Source organism: Pholis gunnellus (assembly GCF_910591455.1).
Source record: "Pholis gunnellus genome assembly, chromosome: 19".
Taxonomy (NCBI): Eukaryota; Metazoa; Chordata; class Actinopteri; order Perciformes; family Pholidae; genus Pholis; species Pholis gunnellus.
In genome coordinates, this window is record NC_136546.1 from 19300389 (window position 1) to 19321723 (window position 21335).

General features: G+C 46.0%; 2 protein-coding genes across 2 annotated transcripts; both read left to right on the forward strand.

Moving 5' to 3' along the window:
• Window positions 1–299: 299 nt before the first annotated feature.
• btbd9 (BTB (POZ) domain containing 9) lies at window positions 300–7385 on the forward strand. Its single transcript, XM_079180458.1, has 11 exons — window positions 300–432; window positions 959–1167; window positions 1447–1810; window positions 2835–3102; window positions 3206–3425; window positions 3824–3943; window positions 4512–4621; window positions 4840–5029; window positions 5744–5851; window positions 6538–6616; window positions 6828–7385. Exons 2-11 carry the CDS (start codon window positions 983–985, stop codon window positions 7020–7022), a joined length of 1839 nt encoding a protein of 612 aa, XP_079036584.1. The 5' UTR covers window positions 300–432; window positions 959–982; the 3' UTR covers window positions 7023–7385.
• A 2612-nt stretch (window positions 7386–9997) lies between these two features.
• zfand3 (zinc finger, AN1-type domain 3) lies at window positions 9998–17201 on the forward strand. The gene is made up of 6 exons (XM_079180167.1): window positions 9998–10453; window positions 14512–14552; window positions 15890–16081; window positions 16442–16510; window positions 16608–16781; window positions 17008–17201. Exons 1-6 carry the CDS (start codon window positions 10386–10388, stop codon window positions 17160–17162), a joined length of 699 nt encoding a protein of 232 aa, XP_079036293.1. The 5' UTR covers window positions 9998–10385; the 3' UTR covers window positions 17163–17201.
• The last annotated feature ends 4134 nt before the right edge of the window (window positions 17202–21335 follow it).

Here is a 21335-nt window from a genome sequence, read left to right on the forward strand (position 1 = left end):
TTTCATGCAAGAAACTATAAAGAGGAAAGAAGATCTTTGAATGCAGGACTACAGGAGGAGAGGTCAGGACTAAAGATAGGAGAAAAGGGATATCTTAATTGTTAAAAGCAACCGGATTATTTGTAACAAAATGTGATAACAGCTGCAATTAAATCCAGCAGTGGGCAGTAAAGCCACTTAAAGGATGCCTACTTCCGGAAAATAACAACCAAAGAAGAATAAATGCCTCAGGGACCTTTATTTTGAAAACTGTTTGATGAACCGGAAGTTGACGTCCGTTGACCCAGAATTAGTTTCCATTGATGTGATGTTGGAAGGATTGTGTATTTGGTGCTTAATTTTCGTGTACAGTGGGAAAAAACAATCGCTTTTTTTATTTATTATTTTAAAAATCATCTTTATTTGAACAACGGAGTGACTGAGAGCTGCTCGGTAAGTTTAAAACGACGAATGAACAATGAAAACGAACCGTTGGTGCGCTGCTAGATAGCTAGCTAGCGTTAGCTAACGTTTGTTTCGGTGTCAAATGTCGGCTGTAAACAAGAAAGCTCAACATCTTTAGCTTGTTATCGCTATCACAGCATGTTAAACGTGCTCATTGCGTTGTTTTAGCTGAAATGTGAGCAACGTACACGGACAAATACTGGGTTTTTGTAACCCAATGTTACTTTACTACGTGTGTTTACGGTTGTCGTTAGATTCCAAGGCATTCTAGTTAGCATTAAGCTAGCTGTGATTTTAAAACAATATTTACCTCTGAGATGTAGTACAGTAAAAAGTACAATATTTACATCTGAGATGTAGTACAGTAAAAAGTACAATATGTACATCTGAGTCGTAGTACAGTAAAAAGTACAATATTTACCTCTGATATGTAGTACAGTAATAACTACCATATTAATTAAGCTAATTAGCTCCGTGCTGTGCCTTGACTTTGACATGTTTCCTCGTGTGTTAGATGTAACTCAAGCAGCCGTGGACCATGAGTAACAGCCACCCTCTGCGCCCACTGGCCTCCGTGTCGGAGATCGACCACATCCACCTGTTGTCCGAGCAGCTGGGCGCCCTGGTGCTCGGAGAGGAGTACAGTGATGTCACCTTCGTCGTGGAGGGGAAGCGGTTCCCGGCGCACCGTGTCATCCTGGCAGCTCGCTGTCACTATTTCAGGTATGAGTTAATGACTCAAACCCCCATGGTTCACCTGTGTAGTCTCTATTTGTGTGCACAAGGAGTATTTAATACTAGATATACATATGACACTACATATACAACCATGATGCCTTGCCAGTTTTTGTGATTAATTATGTTTGTCAGAATGTATTGCCATATGTTTGTGAGACTGCTGGCAGCTGGTTGGGACGGTCCAAAGCTTGCAGAGTAAGAAAAAGCATGGCCACAGGAATAACATATAAACTATTACCTTCTTGCTTCTTCTGGCCCCTTTAGGGCCCTGCTGTACGGTGGGATGAAAGAGTCCCTGCCCCAGGCGGAGGTCCGTTTAGAGGAGACGCGGGCCGAAGCCTTCTCGATGCTGCTAAACTACCTGTACACGGGTCGGGCCAGCCTCAGCTCCGCCCGGGAAGAGGTGCTGCTGGACTTCCTGGGCCTGGCTCACCGCTACGGCCTCCAGCCGCTGGAGGACTCCACCTCCGAGTTCCTCCGCACTGTCCTGCACACCAACAACGTCTGCCTGGTTTTTGACGTGGCCAGTCTGTACTCCCTGAGCGCGCTCAGTGCAGCCTGCTGCGCCTACATGGACAGACACGGACCCGAAGTGTTGAGTTCTGACGGCTTCCTCATGCTCTCCAAGGTGAGAGGTAGCTGGATTACAGACTGGTGTGTGAAGAGTTGTAATGAGTATTGCGTCTGGTTCATTCTCACGTTAAGGAAGCCTTCTTTTCTCCATACATTGTGAAATATATATCTCATGTGTGCCGTTGTTGTAACATAAATCTGAGATACCTCTAGTGGCAGGTAAGTGATTTCTACCATACAGATGCTTCAGACAAAGCAAATGAGACTCAACGCTGTGGCTGGTAACTTTGAGAAACTAGCAAGAGAAAGGTAGATTTATGAAAGTGTCCAACCGAGTAACCCAGCCCAGTGTTGCCAACTCTTACAGTCAGAGAAGCTAGCGTCACTAGCTCCAAAAGTCGCTAAATCTAGCGAGAAAGTCGCCAAGTCGACATCTCTTCAGGCCTCCTTCAACGACACTACCCCAAAATGATCATTATGAACATAAACAACATACACAGCTGTTTTTACTACTCGCAGCCGGAAGGCTCCGGTGACGCGCCATGGGCTCACATGCAGAGTGCACAGGAAGGCAGGAAGCCTTATTACAGTCCCGCTATTACAGCCACAGATACCAGATTCATTTCTCTTCTTTTATCCGGGTGTTTGATTTATTGACGGCTGTTGGAACATTTCAATAAATCTAACGTGTGACTTCAGCTCAGCTCATGACGCATAAACATGACGTGCCCAGACAAAGATATTCTTCCTCCCATGTTTGCAGCTCTGACTCCATCTTGTTCCATGAACCAGTATAGATGCATCTCACTCTTATTTTAGTAATCAAGTAATCCGCTCTTGTCTCAACGTATTCATTTTTCAATTAATCTATTATCCATTCATTTTTGATAACTAATGACCAATAAAATATCATTTTCAGAGCCTAAAAAAAGTACTTGCTTGTTTGGTCAATGGTAAAAAAACACATAGTATTTATATTTACAGGGATTTGGAATACAAGGAAATACTAACTAAGACGCTGTAATCACTGCATGTTTGGTATTTTTGACTTAAGTTAAAGTTAAAGTACCTGTTTGCAGACGGCTCTGCTGACCGTGATGAGGCGGGACTCGTTTGCTGCCAGCGAGAAGGAGATCTTCCAGGCGCTGAGTCGCTGGTGCCGGCAGCACGAGGAGGGGGCCGACACCCAGGAAGTGATGTCGGCAGTGCGGCTGCCGCTCATGACTCTGACGGAGATGCTGAACGTGGTGCGGCCGTCCGGCCTGCTGAGCCCAGACAACCTGCTGGACGCCATCAAGACCCGCTCCGAGAGCCGTAACATGGACCTCAACTACCGGGGCATGCTGAGTCAGTGCTCCTACCCTCACTGTTATCACATCAAGCATTTTGTATAGTTTATGCCTGGGTTTTTCATGTATTCATTTGCACATTTCTTCTGCTCTGGTTTCAGTCCCGGAGGAGAACATTGCCACCATGAAGTACGGAGCTCAGGTGATGAAAGGGGAGCTGAAGTCGGCGCTGCTGGACGGAGACACCCAGAACTACGACCTGGACCACGGCTTCTCCAGGCACCCCATCGAGGACGACGGGCGGGCCGGGATCCAGGTCAAACTGGGCCAGTCGTCCATCGTCAACCACGTCCGCCTGCTGCTGTGGGACAGAGACAGTCGGTAAGACAGGCTGGTCTCCCCCAAGCCAACGGGAAGATACGGACTAACATAGCAGGGCTTGGATTTAATCTGTAGACGTACAGTATGCAAAATATGTGATATTTAAAAATGACACGTTGATGCCATGTTAAAAATACACATATGACGTGAACAGCACCTTTTAAATCATGTTATATATAAACAGCTCGGCTTACAGACTCTCCACCTCCCTACACTCTTTCAGTGCAATTAGTTTACTGATCATTTTAGTTTTCTATAGATATCGGGATAATATGTTTAACATGAATTCTTTTGGCCACGGTAATGGTGTAGTGAGAATCTAATATATCGTGTCTGATTGTTCGTAATGTTTGCTTTTGACTTTGTGTGATTTCAAACATCGTCCTTGATTACTTCAGGTCCTACTCGTACTACATCGAGGTGTCTATGGATGAGCTGGACTGGGTGCGTGTTGTGGACCACACAAAGTACCTCTGCCGCTCCTGGCAGGATCTGTACTTCACGCCGCGAGTTTGCAGGTAAGCTGAACGAATCCATTCGACTCCAGCATCAGTCATCATCCGTCGGCTCGAGCTGTGGTGGAACGTTCCCCGACCAGGGCTCATAAATAAGAAACGCATGCACTCACAGGTAGTTCAACCTCTTCTGGTGTTCTGACATCTTGCCAGGCTGAGATGAGTCAAAACAAATCACTATTTGTTTTTACCAAACACAAAGGGCTCGTCTGTGCCATCACTTGTCTTAACCTGTTCATAGCAAGGGTTAACAGTCTGTGTATTACGGTTTCTTCTGGAGTTGATTTTGTTTGTATTCTTGTGTTTGCCTGGCAGAGGACAGAGAAGCATATTTTCTAACATTTCAGACAGTATTTTGGTGTCTGGTTTTCACCTTGTTGCACAAATAAAGGTGAAGTTGGAGACTCCAGAATGGAGATAATGTGTTTACGGCGTGCATGGTTTGAGATAACGGTGTGTAAACATCCAAACAGACGTCACAACATATGACTCAAGCTTTCCATAAAGGTTTGTCTAAAACAATAGCGTTGCGATACATCCCGCCTTCACGATGTTGCTCTTTGTATCTCAGGTACGTTCGCATTGTGGGAACACACAACACCGTGAACAAGGTGTTCCACCTCGTGGCTTTTGAATGCATGTTCACCAACCGCTCGTTTACCCTGGAGAACGGCCTTTTGGGTAAGTCGCAGACACAGAAACACACCTATTCTTCTCTACATGTGTAATCTGCAGTGTTTCTAAGAACTGAACTTCACTTCATAGGCTTCAGACATCCAGCTTTCCTCTGTTTGCTTGTAATGTCTGGTTTAGGAGTTGTGTTGAAGTTATTCAGGTTAAAAGCAGTGCGCTAGACCAGTTTCATACAAAGTGTGTGACCGTGCGCCTGATGTCTGCAGTGCCCGGTGAGAACGTGGCGACCATCGCGCTGTGCGCCAGTGTCATTGAGGGCGTGAGCCGTTGCAGAAATGCCTTGCTCAACGGCGACACGCGCAACTACGACTGGGACTCCGGCTACACCTGCCACCAGCTGGGCTCCGGAGCCATCGTCATCCAGCTGGCTCAGCCCTACTCCATCGGATCCCTGAGGTAGATCTGACCACGTCACAATACGAGTAAAGCCAAGCAGCTCAACGGCTTCATTTCTCCAGCGGGAGTGAAACACGGTGATGATGCTAACAGAGCAACGGTGGCATGTCTTCTTCTTTTCTCAGCCACATGGAGATTGAAGTTCCTTGAAATGTATCTTAGCTGTTTGAGACTTAAACTTTAAAATAACTATTTTATAATTGTTTCATAATTGTTGTTCTTTGGGTTTGATGACTGTAGTAGAGGTAGTAGTAGTGTTTTTATTCAGCCTGTTTATCCCTATCCTTCATTCTTATCAATTAAGCTACCCATTAAGATATTTAAAAAAGAAAAGAAAAATATATTTCATTCACACTTGTAACCCCCAATAAAACAATTCTTTTGAAAACCAAAAAGAGAGTTACACATTCTGACTTTAACGTCTGTCTGTTGTGCACTGTGGCGTGTTTCACGGGGAAACAGCGTTTGTGAGCGTGTGCTCGGCTACACGAGGGATTTGCAAAACTCCGTAAAGACGGCAGAGTTTCCCTTGAATGAAATTGTTGTTCTGGTCGTCAAACATTTGAAACCGTTTTACTGAAGAAAAACAAACGAGAGATGAATGAACAGTTAACACACGGACACAGGATTAAAACTGGGGAAATGCATTTTGAAGATCGTTATGTCCAAAACGGGTAAATGCTTCCTCCTCTTCCTCTTCCTCTTCCTGTTCAGGCTGCTGCTGTGGGACTGTGACGAGCGCTCCTACAGTTATTACATCGAGGTCTCCAGCAACCAGCAGCAGTGGACGAAGGTGGTGGACCGCACCAGGCAGGCATGTCGGTGAGTGTCAGACCTTTGATGTAGACATCTTCAATAACTTCACACTCTGATTTAAAAAAAACAGGTTTGCATTGTTTTCATAATGCCTAATATTGTTATATTCTAATGAATGTTGTTACTGTGAAATGAATCACTAATTCTAGACCTTTTAGAAGCACAGAGGAGCACCTTCTCTACTTATAGAGGAACGTTGAGCCACATATAGAGTTGCTGTGGTCCTTGTCGTTAGACCAGATTTGAAGCTTTCAGGACCAGAACATCCTCAGTTTAATGTCAAACATTTAACAAGGTGAACAGACTAACAGACATAACCACAGAACGTTCCCAGGTGATTACTGACATTAAGGCAGTTCTTTTTTCTGAAATTACATGTTTAAATATGCAAATGAGGCATTATCTAACGCTAACGTCTGGTGAATTTAGAAGAAATCTACAGATGCAAACAGAGAAAGTAGGAAAACAAACACCTAGATGTGTATTTAGGGTGTTTTCTTTCCACTAGTCTGAAAGAAGACGTGATGGAAGCGAGATTGCCCAAATTCTTAAAAATCAACCAATTCATGATAAACTGTGATGTCTCAAATATAATCATATAATCATCATTGCGTAATCATAACAGACGTTAATGTTGTAAACTGAGAAACAATCCTAATGTCTCATGTTTGTGTTTGAATGTTTTCTTCCAGATCGTGGCAGACATTGAAGTTTGAGAAGCAGCCGGCTTCCTTCATCCGGATCGTTGGGACTCACAACACTGCTAATGAGGTGAAAACACAGGAAACACTAAATCATACATTTGAACTAAATCTGTGTCAGCCAAAGGTCCCCGGGTACCTAAACTGATTTCATATGATATAATATTAATAGTACCTCAGGTCTCGGGGGGCTGGTAGTTTAAAGGAGATCGTCTTTCACCAACGAGCAGACTCGAGCATCGATCTCCTCCCGCCAGCGTTTGACTCTGATCTCTCTTCAGGTGTTCCACTGTGTTCACTTCGAGTGTCCGGCCCAGGTGGACACGGAGGTGAACGAAGGCAGCCCGGGCCCCGAACCCCCCGACTCCGGGTCCTCCTCCCCGCAGCCGCGACCCCAGCTTCCCTCACGCACACACAGCCTGCTGCCCTCCCAGCCCTCTCCCCCGTCTTCATCGTCCTCCCAGTCCCATCAGTAGGAGGTTGTCTAGAGGAGCGGGAGACACTCAGAATGCCATTTTGCACAGCCTTCATCCCCCCAGACCGCGCCGCTACCGCGCTGCTAGCGGCGATCGTGTCGTCGTCAATGCCCGCGTGGTCCCTCCGTCACGAGTGCAACATTAGAGGCCGGTGTGTCTGTAGCAGCAGCAGCGTCCTCCAGTCCTGAAGCAGAGGGTTTGGTGTTGCATCATCAACGGCTCACACAGTTTTGTGAAGGTACTTTTTAAGCTACTGAGACTCAAGTTTTTCTTTTTGTCCTTTTTGAAATCATCGAAGTGGAATCTTTACTTCTCCAAAGACGAGGCGCACACTGAAGCGTGGTTCTACTGTACCACCAAAGAGCAGTAACACCTGTGTGTGTGTGTGTGTGTGTGTGTGGGGGGGGGGGGGGGGGGGGCTATTTGAATTTTACCCGTTCATATTTCCTAAAGAGACGGATTTTACTCCTGAAACGAGCTATTTTTTTAAAGAAAGCGTCTGAGAACGACTCTACTCACTTTTCATACCATCGCGCTAATAACCGAGTAGCAGTCGAAGTATTTTTCAAAGTTTGGAATTCAACTCTTCAGAGGTTTGCCAAAGCTGTGGAGCCGATGCATTCTGAAATGCATTCTGGGGGCATCTGTATGCAATTTGCACTTAATCCAGTTATGCATTTGCATATGAAGTAATCGCTGTCGAGTATTTGTTGACGGGCTTTCGCACCCGAAACCAAAATCTGGTGTGACTTTTTTTAATGGTTAAAGTTCATACCTCAAGGAAAAAAAACTAATCTAGAGTTAAGTGTTGATTTAGCATTTTTAAGCCCTTGGATAGTTTAGCACAAATGACTTTGGGGAAATCAATTGGGTTGTGAGAATTATTTTTGGGCTCGGACCAAATGATGTATGCACTAGGGCTGAAAGGAAGAGCGTTAATACACAGGAGCAGCTGCTGTCGGCACTTTATTTTACTCGAGTACACGCATATACAGGTTACAGCTAAAGTACAGTACTGGAGTGCTGGATTATGTAACTTTCTGTTTTATATGTCAAATTAATTTAAACGCTTCCTTGCTCTTGGATCCATCTGCTTTTGTTTTTTTTTGGAGGTTTATTTTGAAATGAATCCATCAGTGCTGCAGCTTCCTGTTTGCTTCAGTTGTGTCCTGATGTTGCACTTTTGACTTTGGAAAAACTCCTTTTAAAACAAAACAAACAGAACTTTGTCTGATGTTGAATAACCTGTGATAGTGAACCACCCTGGTGACCCACTGTTGTTTCTATAACTCATGTTAGAAGAGCTCCCGTAGTCGGATGAAGTCTTCCGTAATAAGCAACCAGATAACTGAAACAGGGCTTTGTTCAGGTTACATTGTAATGTCGAGAAACACACTCCCCGACCCAATCTCACTTTTAAGTATGTGTATAGTTTTACTTGATATATATATACATATATATATATATATATTTCACTGCCTCTTGTTCAAAACATGCCTGTCTAAAATGTGAATATGGGAACTGACGATAGCGTTGATTGCTGTGAGGGTTCATTCACCCCCGTCTGCTTGGCTGGATCGCTGCCGTGAGGAGAACCCAGCGGAGGTGTTTGATACGAGCAGTACGGTGATGTGCGTCGTCTGCCACAGACCAGCGGTGGTGACCGACCCGTCGACATGCTTTCATCACCCTCGTGGCACTGACACCCCCCACCCCCCCTCCGGCAGCTCTTTAGAACATGTTGATGTGTAAATGCTGCCTACGGAGCTGTTTGACTGTCATGAAACATTTAAAAGAAATGTCTAATTTTGAAGTTCAAATTGTATTTCTTTTTGTCTTGCTTCTGTCTCTTTTAAATTATTACCCTTCTTCTGTCCCGGACTCTTAAGAACAACGACCGAGGACCAGGACAGGATTTTAACTGATGAACTGATGAACAGTATACGTACATAGTCACACTTTAATTAGGGTTTTTTGTGGGTCTTGTTTCAGATATAATCACCAATCATATAAGCAGTATTATTACCCACCATTTTCAGGATGAGGTGTTTGTGGTCATTTGAATAACTGCTTATTTGTTTGTTTATATCCTCAACTAAAAGCCTTAAGACTCCGTCCTGGGATAAGATCCAGTTTTATTATTATTTCATTTGATATTCCTAAATTAATTTGTACTTAATATGTTTACATCCACGTTTGTAGTGACAAACTGCTCTTTCAGCTCATTGTTTGTGGTTTCCAGCTGCAGCAGGCAGATGTTTTCAAAGAATAAAAGCATTGTATGCTACGTCTCCAGCTCCAATAAGCAGACTGAGGAGATAAGCCACTCTTGGTGAGCAACATTTGACATCTAAAAAGCCAGATATGTCCCTCGGGAGGTTGGTGGAGAACAAATTTGAACTTAAAATAGAGTGAATATCACACTTAAGTTCATTTCGTCGCCCAAAAACATGGCTGCAAATCAAATGTGTCTGCAACTCTTTCCTAATACCTTCACTGTGTCAGCTTTATGAGGTTATATGTCATGGCTGTGTTCACAGCTTGTTATGCTGCTCAGAAGAGTACATGTATTATCTGATGATACTTATAATAGTTTGATATAATCCCATTTTAAGATTATTTCATTTTAATTTCAAATGTATGAGAGTTGTGTCTTTTAAAAAACGGATTCCAGTGATGAAAGCTAGCTTAACTCTTACACATTCCGTGTTTCTACTCGTTTTAAGTGAACACAGCGACACAGAGTGTTTACTCTGTAACTATTGTCGGCTTTTAGTCGCCTAATATAGCATTTAAATGTCACTTTTGTGGCCCTGTCTTTGGCTTCATTTTCGTTGGGCAATATTGACATTTCTGGTTTTGATGGACGCGTTTCCGGCCCAGCGTACTTCGCACCAGCGACGTGTGAGTAGGGGTGGTCACTAACGGCAAAGAGGGGGAGGCCTTACTTAATGTATTTATTTTTTATTTTCACGTACCCTGCCGCGTACTTAACACAGACGTAAGTAGATTTTATCCATATCGGTGGACAGCTAGTTGGTTTTTTAGAGCTTTTTCGTGTCGCGACACCAGGACGCCACCCCTCCACCTCTTTTTGTTCGTCGGTCGTAACGTCCGAGCGTCCAGCTGATAGCTTCGAGCTGCCGTTCAATGATTCCCGTTCAAACTGAGACGTTTTGTTCCACTTAACGGATGGGGTTTTTTTACCTTTTTTTTTTTTCACCGACTCGTGGACTTTAAAAGAAAAGAAGGGGACATTTATCATTTATTTTTTCGTTTAACTTGAGTGTTGGATTGGTTTTTTTTCGACAAGGCCCCGGACTCATCCCCGGCCTCGCGTTGTTTTTTTTTGTGTTGGAAGTCATGGGAGACACCAGTGAACGAAGCAAACCTCCGAGTCTACCTCCACGGTGTCCCTGTGGATTTTGGGGGTAAGAGTTAAAAACCTGATACACACACTAGATTAAAACCCTGAAAAGGTCAATCCGGAGGAAATATATATAAATATATCCAACTAGTCCAAACCCATTGTTGTTGTTCTGTAGAGCAGGCCGAGGGTGGGGGGTTGGGAGAAGTTCTCTAATTAATAAACCAATAGCGTAAGAAAATTAGCTACACTTCCACCATTTCCACGTGTGTTAAAAACCCACTTTTATCGAGCCAAACCCGGGCTGATATTCTTTAAATCGCGCTACATTGTGTATTAAAGGCATTTTTTTTTTTGACGTCCCCGAGATAGAACATGATTTATCGCTAGCAGGTTCCTTCTTCTAAACCCCCTCACACCGCCGTTATCTCCGGTCACCTCACAGAAAAGCAACATTACAACGACCGACACTTTAGTTCGACCCTCAGACCCAGAGCAGTGCTTATCCAGCAGTTCTTATGGAGTTATTTCACACCCTTTTAACAGTCAGTGTGTTGCATACCGGATGTGATTCACTGATGTCTCCCGTGTTACCTCATAGGAGACATGACTGCACACTAAACCTCCTTATTACATCAAACAGCTGATCCTCTCTGTAGGGCTGCTGGTTGTTACTAAAGCAGCTCAAAACAAACACAATATATATATATATATATATATATATATATATATATATATATATATATATATATATATATATATATATATAATAGTGATATAATATTACTAACCACCGTAGAACACCATAAAGCTGACACAGTATAAACCCCTGTACTCTAATATTAGTGATGTTTTTAGGGTGTCAACCTACTGCCACTGTGTCAAATACAACCAGGAAGACAATACCCCCCCCCTCCTGTTTTTACAGAACATTGTCATATGATTGTCATTTGGGAACCGACTCCCTCCCTCCAGCCCCATCCCCCCCATTGCCTTCATTTTGTGGTGCCCAGTAAGCAAACTGGAACCAGTAGCCCACCTGTCAATGTCAGGTGACGTGTGTGTGTGTGTGTGTGTGTGTGTGTGTGTGTGTGTGTGTGTGTGTGTGTCAGCCCGTCCCACACAGCCTCTTCACACATGTCACTGAAGCTCGAGGCCTCTCAGGGACTCGGGGAGACACTCCAGTAAGGTCACATTTAGCATTTGGAAGGATTAAATGACCTTTTTAGCTCTTTTATGAATTATAAACGCAGTGTTTTTGTGTTGGTTGAAGCAGGATTGTGCTTAATTCAAAGCACTAATACTTCTTCTTTGTATTCACTCTTGTTACGTGACGAAGTTTCCACAAAGATCGCAATTATTGTCCGTTTTAAAAAAGGCAAATTAATATTAACATCAGGTGTACGCAGGCGGGTGTGATTGACTGGTTCTTCCTCTGTGGATGAAGACGTGTTATCCGACTGGAACGTTTACCTGAGAAGCACCAGAGATCGGTTTGAGGTGTGTGTTCCGGTAGGTTAGCCGTAGACAACCTTTAATATTGAGAATTAAAAAAATGAAACGATCTGCCCGTATCTCTGTGTTGCTGCTCCTGTGTTCCCCGGTCGTCTCATGCCGTCACAGACGTTTCTGGTGTTGCCGAATGTGTGAAATATTGAAAACACTCGCAGCCTCGGTTCAAGGTTAAAGGCCTGTTTTCTGTTATACACACACACACACACACACACACACACACACACACACACACTCTGTATGCTGCTATCTGATGAACAAGTTGTGTTTAAAGCACCTCAGCGTGTTTGACTTCTGTCGACAGCAGTGACCAAATGCTCCCGTCAGGTCTGCTGGTCGAGGATTCTCAGTGTTCAGCTCGTACGTTGTTGTCACCTACAGCAGTTCTCTACGTAAAGTCACACAAATCAGACTATTCGGCAATACAGGATTGTTTTTATTGACATTTTTGCTGTGATTGTTAAAAGAATCTTGGCGTTGGTAGATCTTTGCTCTGAGAAAATAACTTTTCTCGGCTCGAGGAAAGATTTACTTTGGATCAAAAATTGCTCAATAGAAAGGGTCAACTTTTTTTTTTGTCAATTTGCACAATTTGCTCAGGAGAATGACGATTAGTTGCGTCTCCATTTGCACTAGTAACTCTACGGCTTGAGGACAAACCAGGATCCTTCGGTGTCCTAAAACTTTTGACATTTCCAACATGGCCGATGGGGCGCTAGCTAGCTAGCTAGCCACGCTAATGGGGCGAAGCACCGGCCTGCTGCTGCATCAACTGTCAAACCCCCCCCCGTCCCCCGTCACTGGATTCTTCATCCCGGTGACAAACCAGCCGGCGGCAGTTCTTCCCTCTATTCCATCAAACGAGGAACCAATTCAGCTGCTAAATCACCCTGAATATCAAGCCCCGCCTACAAGTCACCATGGACACAAGCCGGCGTTTTTCATGGTCCCCTGCAGCCACAGCGATGACGACGTGTGTTTGTATCACAACTTTCTCATGTTTTGATTTAGCATTTAGGAGACTGTGCGGTTTGTTAAAATACGCCTCAAAGTTCATGGACGTTAATTGGCATGAACCCTGATTATTATTATAGTAATAAAGCTGCTATAACAAGCCATTTGTTCAAGAGACGAGACATCTTTTGTCGGGTTCTGCCGGGTCTCGACCTGCTGCATCAGCTCAGAGCTACAGTGATCTGAACGAGTCCCAGCTGACAGAAAAACGGCGTGAGCGTTCTAAAAGAGAGCCCGAGAGAGAAGGTGAAGGGAAATACCTGTCGGAGAAGGTTCCGCCGAGAAGACCCCGGGGAACAAAACCACGAAAGCTCAAATGTTTGAAAACCACGAGAAGGTCGCCGAGTTTATCCAACTGCCCGTCACGCCGATGCTCTCAACGTGAATTGTTCACATTATTGCTCTGTGTGTTGACTATGCTTCCCCCCCCCCCCCCCCCCCCTGTGTCCGTGTGGTTCTCTGCCACGGTACCAAAAATAAAAGTTTAAAAACAATACTCTGTTTTTGTTGAACAAGTAGGCTGGCTCACTGTGCAGCCATGACTGAATCAGGTTGACTGACAGAGGCCTTTGCAGGACCTAACTGTAAGTGAAACATCCATTACACATCCAACCCCCCCCCCCCCCCACCCCCCACATGTGCCTCCAGGCAGCCGCTAGCATGCAGCGTAGCCGAGCCTTTAAAGGCCCCGGGGGCCGCGTGATCGGGCTCCGGCTCTCGACGGTCAGATGTGACCCGGCTAGCGTCACACTAAGCCGCACTTCCTGTCATCTCTAGCTGGCCTTTGTCACCCTCGGCCTCCACCATGTCAGCCTCAGCTGTACTTTGAGCTGAGCGGTTAGCGCTTCCAGGCTGATTGAGTTCAGGGCTTATCACCTGCAGGCACGTGCATTGTATTCAGAGGTGTGTGTGTGTGTGTGTGTGTGGGCGTTAAGACATAACTGCGGGGTGACCCGTGTGAGAGTATAAAGCTGCACTGTGTGTGTGTGTGTGTGCAGAAGTCTACGCTGATGACGGGACTCGGCCTGGTCGCTCCTGCTTTGCATGGAACTAGCAGTGCAGAAAATGAATCAATAACAACTGTATAGTAAAAATAACCGATTTATTACAACCGTGTGCTTCTTCTTAAGTGAATTTTTACAGCCAGCCATTTGCTTCCTCGTCCTCTTGAGACTTCCTGTCGTCCCACCGGAGGATTTATTGACACAAAGGCCTCGAGTGGCAAACAAGAAAAGAAGGTCGCTGAGATGAAACGTTAGGAGCGATTATGAAAGATGTTATGCTCGACGCTCAGGATGTGATGTATTACTATCATGCGAGATGTTGGGAGGAAGCGGCCGGTGTTTGTTTTCGAGGCCGTGCCGTGTTTCATATGTTCTTCCAACGTCGAGCCGCACTGAAACCGGCACCGGCGGAGCACAAAGAGACGCAACAGATGATTTATCCTCGTGAATCATTTGTTGTCCAGCATCTCTTTTCGTCTGCCCACGCCCCGGTGGTCTCTTTAGGTTTGTGTCATGAATAACGATGTTGTGGAGCAAAGCCGGTAGTCTGAGGAGGTCCTTGACGTTCTTTCTCTCTCCTCTCTCTCTTCAGGTCCAGCGAGACCATGAACCTCTGCTCCAAATGTTTCGGTGGTAAGTTGTTCTCTGTATTTCCAGTGAAAAAGTAAAGAAAGAGACGTCCGTCATGATGTCGGCATGTTTGTGCTTCACTTTAATGGTTCACATGTAAGATGCTTTTCAAAGCGACTCTACTGTCGAGTCCGTCCGCTCCGGGGTCGGATCTTGTGCCCTCGTTGCGATCCCAATCGGCCGGACCGCATGACCGAGGTGGCCTTAAGCCTCCTTCTGAACCAGAGCTGCAGCACAGCTGAGCCCTCTGCTGTCTGAGTCCCGTTAAGCTACAGCTGATGAAAACCCAAGATTGCCGGGTGTAACCGCGGCCTCACGGGGGGATGTATAATAAGAGCTGGATACCGGACTCCAAGAGGTCCCGCTCTGCCCTTAGACTTCACGTTGACCTCATGGGGAAATGGGTTTTTGGGTAAAATTGGAAGCAAGGCTGAGCGGTGTCCCGTTCTTAGCTCGATATCTATATCTATAGATATAGATATAGATATCCACGCTTACAGCCAGAGACGCGGCTTCAGGCTCGGTTTGCCAGCTGATATAAGTGAGGAATGCTAAATATGCCAAGAAGTCATTCTGGGAAATAAGAGTCTCACTCCATCACGATGTTCAAGGCTTACATAAAGCGAGTACGGCAGACAGAACGGAACCTCAAGGGCTCCCGAGTCTGGAGCATCACAGACGGCAGCGGCGCTCAGAATAGACTCGGTACTCAGAGGCTGAGCAGAAGTGGGTTAGTCCACATGTGGAGGAGAAACCGGGGAATGTAGGCTGACCTCCTCCCTCACCCTCCCTGGAGGGGGGAGACGTAGACGATATCTCCCCCACGGGTGGATATCGTCTGAGAGATTATCATTCTGTCGGAGAGGACGGACGTGCGGCTCCAAGGTGACCGCGTCTTTCTCCAAACCTCCAGTTTGATTAAGCGCTGCGTTTCAGCGCCCGTCTCTTAAAGCACCGGTGTGAAGGATTTAGGGCGGTTTACTCGCAGAAATGAGATCTAATATTCATAACTATGTTTCCATTATCACCTGAAACAAAGAATCGTTCCTACGTGAGCGTAGAATGATCGCGTTGCATCCACACAGCAGAGCGGGTCCTCTTCACCGAGTCCGCCATGTTTCTACAGAAGCCCAGAACGGACAAACCAAATGCATGTGCATGAGACGTGCTTTCTTAATTCATAACTTGTTCGCTACAGGCTGTGTTTCTGCACCTCACACAGATGTGACCACTTTGACTCACTTTCTGTGCCGTCTCTCTTCCTCTCCCCCCCCCCCCCCCCCCTCTGTCCTATTATTACATTTCTCCCCCGCTCGCTTACTCGCTGTCCTTGACCACAGACATCCAGAAGAAGCAGCCGGGGGAGGACTGCACCTCCACGCCGATCCAAAGCACCGCGAGTAGCCAGTCGGCGGTCTTCAGTAGCGAGACGAGCAGCAGTAGCCAATCCCCGTTGTCGTCGTCACCGCCCTCCGGCTCCGAGCCGCCGCCCACCGAAGAGCCCTCGCCCACGTTCAGCAGCACGAGGGAAGGTGAGATGGGACAACACGCGCTGCGTTCTTCTTCTTCTGTTTTCATGATGTCCACATGAAAGAAAACAAAAACCCTCATAATGCGTTCAAAGAGTTGTAAACATGTTCATTCCGTCGTTTTATTGGGCTTTCAAAGGGATTTAGTTGCTCCGTAAAGTAACCCTCAAATTTTACTCACAGACATAAATAAAAAACAAGATTCTGATAGATGTGACGTTTCAGTCGCCAGTCTTCACTAACGAGCTAAGGGAAGAACCTCTTTCTCTCACCATTGAAGGCTGGATCATCAGTTCACAGGAGCATTTTATTAATAACATGGATTCATCCCGTCTCACGTGTCTCTTTGTCTTCTGTCTGCAGGCACGTCGTCCACAGAAACAGCCCAGGGAACACTCTGCACACCCACAAAACGTCCCCGAGAATCAGCAGGTACAGTCGGCCTCCTGCTCCTCCCGCCAGTGGCTCTGCGTGACCCCTCACCCCCCCACATCCTAACCCATGCCGGCTTCTCTTTTTTTACTTTCAGCGTCGGGCTCAGAGAGCGAGGAGACGCCGGAGAAACGGCCGCGGACGGACGAGAAGGAGGAGGATGGCGGCGAGGAGGCCCGCGGGACGCCCAAGCAGAAGAACCGCCGGCGCTGCTACCGCTGCCAAACCAAACTAGAGCTGGTGCAGCAGGAACTGGGCTCCTGTCGCTGTGGTCAGTACACACACGCACACGCACACACACACACACACACACACACACACACACACACACACACACACACACACACACACGCGTCAAATGCAGATTAAAAAAAAAAATTCACATTGTCACATTCGGAAAAAAAGTCAGAGACGTCCGCTTAGTAAACAACGGGACATTTTTTGGGGCTCACCTCCTCCCCTCACCCCTCTCTTTTCTCCCCCCTCCTCCCCCACAGGCTACGTGTTCTGCATGCTGCACCGTCTCCCCGAGCAGCACGACTGCATGTTCGACCATCTGGGCCGCGGGCGCGAGGAGGCCGTCCTCAAGATGGTGAAGCTGGACCGCAAGGTGGGCCGCTCGTGCCAACGCATCGGGGAGGAATGCTCCTGATTGGCCGCACCGCGACCGGGCCATCCTGTTAAGAGATGAGGCGCTTACAAAGAGGAGGAGGAGGAGGAGGAGGAGGAGGAAGGAAGGGAGGAGGAAGGAAGGAAGGAGAGCTAGGAGGAATGACAAATGGGGTGATGGGTGGGTGGGAGGGAGGGAGGAGGAGGAGGAGGAGGAGGAGGAGGAGGAGGAGGGAGCGCCGTGGTAACATCCTGCATCTGACGCTGACGACTTAGGATCTGAGCTCTGACGCCGCCCTGTTGATGTCTTGACTTCCTGCGTTGGAGCGTCCCACTCGGGGGGCCCCGCTGGCTGTTGTGCAGGGGCCACGTTCAGTATCGCATGTTCACACACACACACACACACACAGCCTTAACCCAACCCCCCCCCCCCTCCCATCCCCCCCCCCTCCCCCCCATCCCATCCCCATCAAGGGCGCCGCAGAGACTCATCCAGTCAGTCGTACGTTATGCACGTTTCCTCCTCTTTGCTCGCGCTGCCGTTCTTTTTGTTCGTTCGTGGAACGTGAACAGAAGCGTTTGGCTGAACTGATCCCTTTGGATTCTCACCCGACAGCGTAATCTTTTATTTTTTTGGTTATTTTTGGTCCCTCTCTCGGTCGCGGCTCTATCCCACGACCGCTCCTCAGGTCGTCATAACGGGGTTGGAGTATCAAACCTGTAACCCCGCCTTCCTCTTCCTCTTCTTCTTCTTCTTCTTCTATTGTGTTTTTTTTTTTTTCTTCTTCCACCTACATTTAGGTCCAGGTGCAGCACCACTGACCATGCATGGTACCAGCATCAGTGTGTGTGTGTGTGTGTGTGTGTGTGTGTGTGGTGAGGCTGGTGTGTTTTTACTGCTGGACCACGGTGTCGTGGAGAGACAATACAGCCAATCCCTGCCTCTGCTCACACGGACTGTTGACACAAACATCCAATGAAAACCGCACTTGATGGACAAGAAACCCCCTCTGATGAATCCTCTGTGTAGCAGACCCCCCCTCTCCCCTCCCTTCCCCCCCCTTTTTTTCCACTTACAGAGTAGTGCCGTTGTTTTACGTGAAGAGGAACGCGACTGAAGTTTAGATTCAAATGAAGAGTCCTTCGCCCCCAAAACCCCATGCAGTCATTTAGAGAAGCAAAGCTCATCACCGAGTGTCCCAGTCACGAGTTTAAACCACACACTCCCCTTTAAATCCTTCTATAATTTATTTCTTGTGTTGTGTGGGGAGGGTTAGGGGTCAGGGGTCAGGGGTCACTTCATTTACAGATTGGGGGGGGGGGGGGATAATTCTTGAAATGTTATAATTTGATGGCGTCATTTCTGCGAGTGATCAGAGATGACGTTTTGAATCGGTGATGACACGTCGATGCACCGTACGAGGTGAACACACACACACACACACACACACACACACACACACACACACACACACACACACACACACACACACACACACACACACACACACACACACACACACACACACACACACAGAGAGAGACGGACTCGTTCAGGTGAGCTCGTTCAGAGAGACCAGCGGTGTGTCGTCTCATCTCCTGACGTCACCGATTCAAACAGTGATGACGCCCTCGGGTTCTTAGGTCGAGTGGTTCCCCTCGTGGGTTTAATTTATTTATATTTTGCCCCCCCCCCCCCCCCCCCTGCTCTTCATCAGCCCACACAGGACTTTGTGCTGTGCATATTGTTCACTTCTCTCCTCCTCGGTGTGTTTCTACCAAAATCAAACTTGTTTTTTCAAATCTGATTTAATCACACGTCGTAGACGCATTCAAAGTGCACGTTGTGATTTGTTTGGTGCAGGTACTGACTCTCCATTAATAATGAACTTTGCAGCATCACAGGAAAATGCAATTTGATGATGATGATGATGATGATGAATTGTATATTTTTGGTTTTTGGCAATTTGGAGAAACGGGAAGCGGAAGATGTTCTTGAACGTCGGCGTCCTTTTATTTAATTTAATTAGCGAATGACCTCTGGGTGGAGGTGAACAGAGCCCTTATGAGCAGACACCACTGAACTATGCTAATCCTCATGCACCACTTACTGTTCTCCCTGCACCCCTCCGCTCTCATCCAATGAGAGCGCAGCATAACGGGAGCTCTGCTTCTGATTTTGATATTTTGGAAAACTTTGTTCCTTTTTGTTGTTCTTTTTTTTTTGAGTGCTAATGAGAAATGGAATATCTTTCTGTACCTTCTTAGAGAAAAGACATTATTTAACCTTATATCAGTTTGAGTTACTTACACCTTAGCATAGAGTGGCATATTTAGTTAAATGTATAATAAAAAAAAAAAGCAAGAACATAATTCTGTCCTATTTTCTCCTTTTTAATTTGATCATGTTCCATTTTCTGCTGAGGAAAATAAAGTGTGTGTGTGTGTGTGTGTGTGTGTGTGTGTGTGTGTGTGTGTGTGTGTGTGTGTGTGTGTGTGTGTGTGTGTGTGTGTGTGTGTGTGTGTGTGTGTGTGTGTGTGTGTGTGTGTGTGTGTGTGTCTTATTTCTCATGAGGAAGGTTTTCTCTCCGACAATAAACTCACAACAAAATGACCGAACATCCGTCAGAGTTAATTATTATGAGCTTAAGAGGCTAATAAGCTATTTTAATATGTGATCTTTTATATAATATCTAATGCGTCGACTCGCCCGGTCGTTCAGCGTCACTTCACTGGCCTGACAACGCAGCAGGACGTGTCTGTAATACTGCCGCTGTGTTAACGAGCATTAACGGATAAGAACTGATCACAGAGCGTCTCGCATGTCTGATGAGATATGATTATTATGGTTGCATCACTCAGTTCATTTGATCTTCCTCCAATATGATGCTATGATGTTTATCTAGAAGAGTTTAATGTACCAGTTTCACATTCTACATTCACAGATTAACACAAACAAAGCTGCTGTAGTGTTGCACGATACACATGGAATGCGTAGAATGAGTACTCTCATGTGATACTTTTTGTATATAATACTCGTACTTTAAGATGAGCAGCAGAGTTTCTTCATCATTTCACTTGTTCTCTCAACTTCCTTTAACTCCGTTTTTAATTGTTAAAGTAACGGAACAAGCTGACGTTTTGGTGCACGCGTTCGTTCAACGCGTCGATAACACGGACGAGTGGAAGCGTTGAGGCAGCATCGGCTATGAACGAACTCACACGTAGAACACGTAGACCAATGAGATGATTAATGCCCCTAAACCCACATTGTTCATTATACAACGTGAACAATGGAACATGCATGGACCTCCATGTCTCCGTTTGTTTTTTTGGATCAAGATATTACAACAGTGAAAACTCAGAAACATGTTCATTCTTTTTGTTTTCATTAAGCTTGGAGTGACTTCTTGTCTTGTCTGTGGCGTTGGTTTGAACGTTTCAAAGCGTTTCAAACACTGTACTACGATGTAATGTGGACTATAAGTCTCCTTATATGCTGACGGAATCATGAAGAACATCTCTATTATGCATTTAAGAACAGTAACTTTGAAATCAAAGTCTGCTTTACAGTAACTTTGCAAGTGTGCTATGTTATTAAACACACGATACAATGACATGTTTGATTGCCATATGCACGCAAAATGTATATTTGTTTCATTTCCAGTGAAGTTCAACACAGACCTTTATCTCACTCGCTCCCCCGCCGGCCCTCGAGTCCGTCCGTCCTCATGAAGCTGAAGAAACGGATCCGGTTCACGTTGAGAACATCAGATCCTCAGCTCATCTTAGGACACATTGAAAGCATCCCGTAGCAGCTGCAGTCAAGCAGCTGATAACAGACGAAAGCTATTGTAACTCGATACAGATGTGGCCACCAGACAATACTTGATGTTAACGTGTGTACTGAAGAACAGATGGTGTGGTCATTGGACTGTGTAGATACTATCCGACCGTTCTCTGAGGCCAGAGGACGTCACACGCTGTATAGATTGTAAAGCCGTCTGAAGCTAATGTGTGATATTGGGCTGTAGAGATGAAATGTATATGAATTCCTCTTTGCTTATTAAGATCACGACCTTTCCCAACACCAAGCTAGCTAACATTAGCTCCGTCGAGAGTTGCCAGCTGGCCGGGGAAGTTCTTAAAAAAAGTGTTTCACGCATGATGAAAAGGGACACCCACACCTGCTGTGAATCCACACCGGACGGAGAGG

Bases quoted from the DNA above. Each gene is read 5' to 3' on its own strand.
- btbd9 (XM_079180458.1), top strand. From the start codon at position 983: ATGAGTAACAGCCACCCTCTGCGCCCACTGGCCTCCGTGTCGGAGATC. The intron at 3,103-3,205 runs GTCAGTGCTCCT...CTCTGGTTTCAG, and splicing joins CAACTACCGGGGCATGCTGA to TCCCGGAGGAGAACATTGCC. The intron at 4,622-4,839 runs GTAAGTCGCAGA...TGATGTCTGCAG, and splicing joins CCTGGAGAACGGCCTTTTGG to TGCCCGGTGAGAACGTGGCG.
- zfand3 (XM_079180167.1), top strand. From the start codon at position 10,386: ATGGGAGACACCAGTGAACGAAGCAAACCTCCGAGTCTACCTCCACGG. The intron at 14,553-15,889 runs GTAAGTTGTTCT...CCTTGACCACAG, and splicing joins CTGCTCCAAATGTTTCGGTG to ACATCCAGAAGAAGCAGCCG. The intron at 16,082-16,441 runs GTGAGATGGGAC...TTCTGTCTGCAG, and splicing joins GTTCAGCAGCACGAGGGAAG to GCACGTCGTCCACAGAAACA.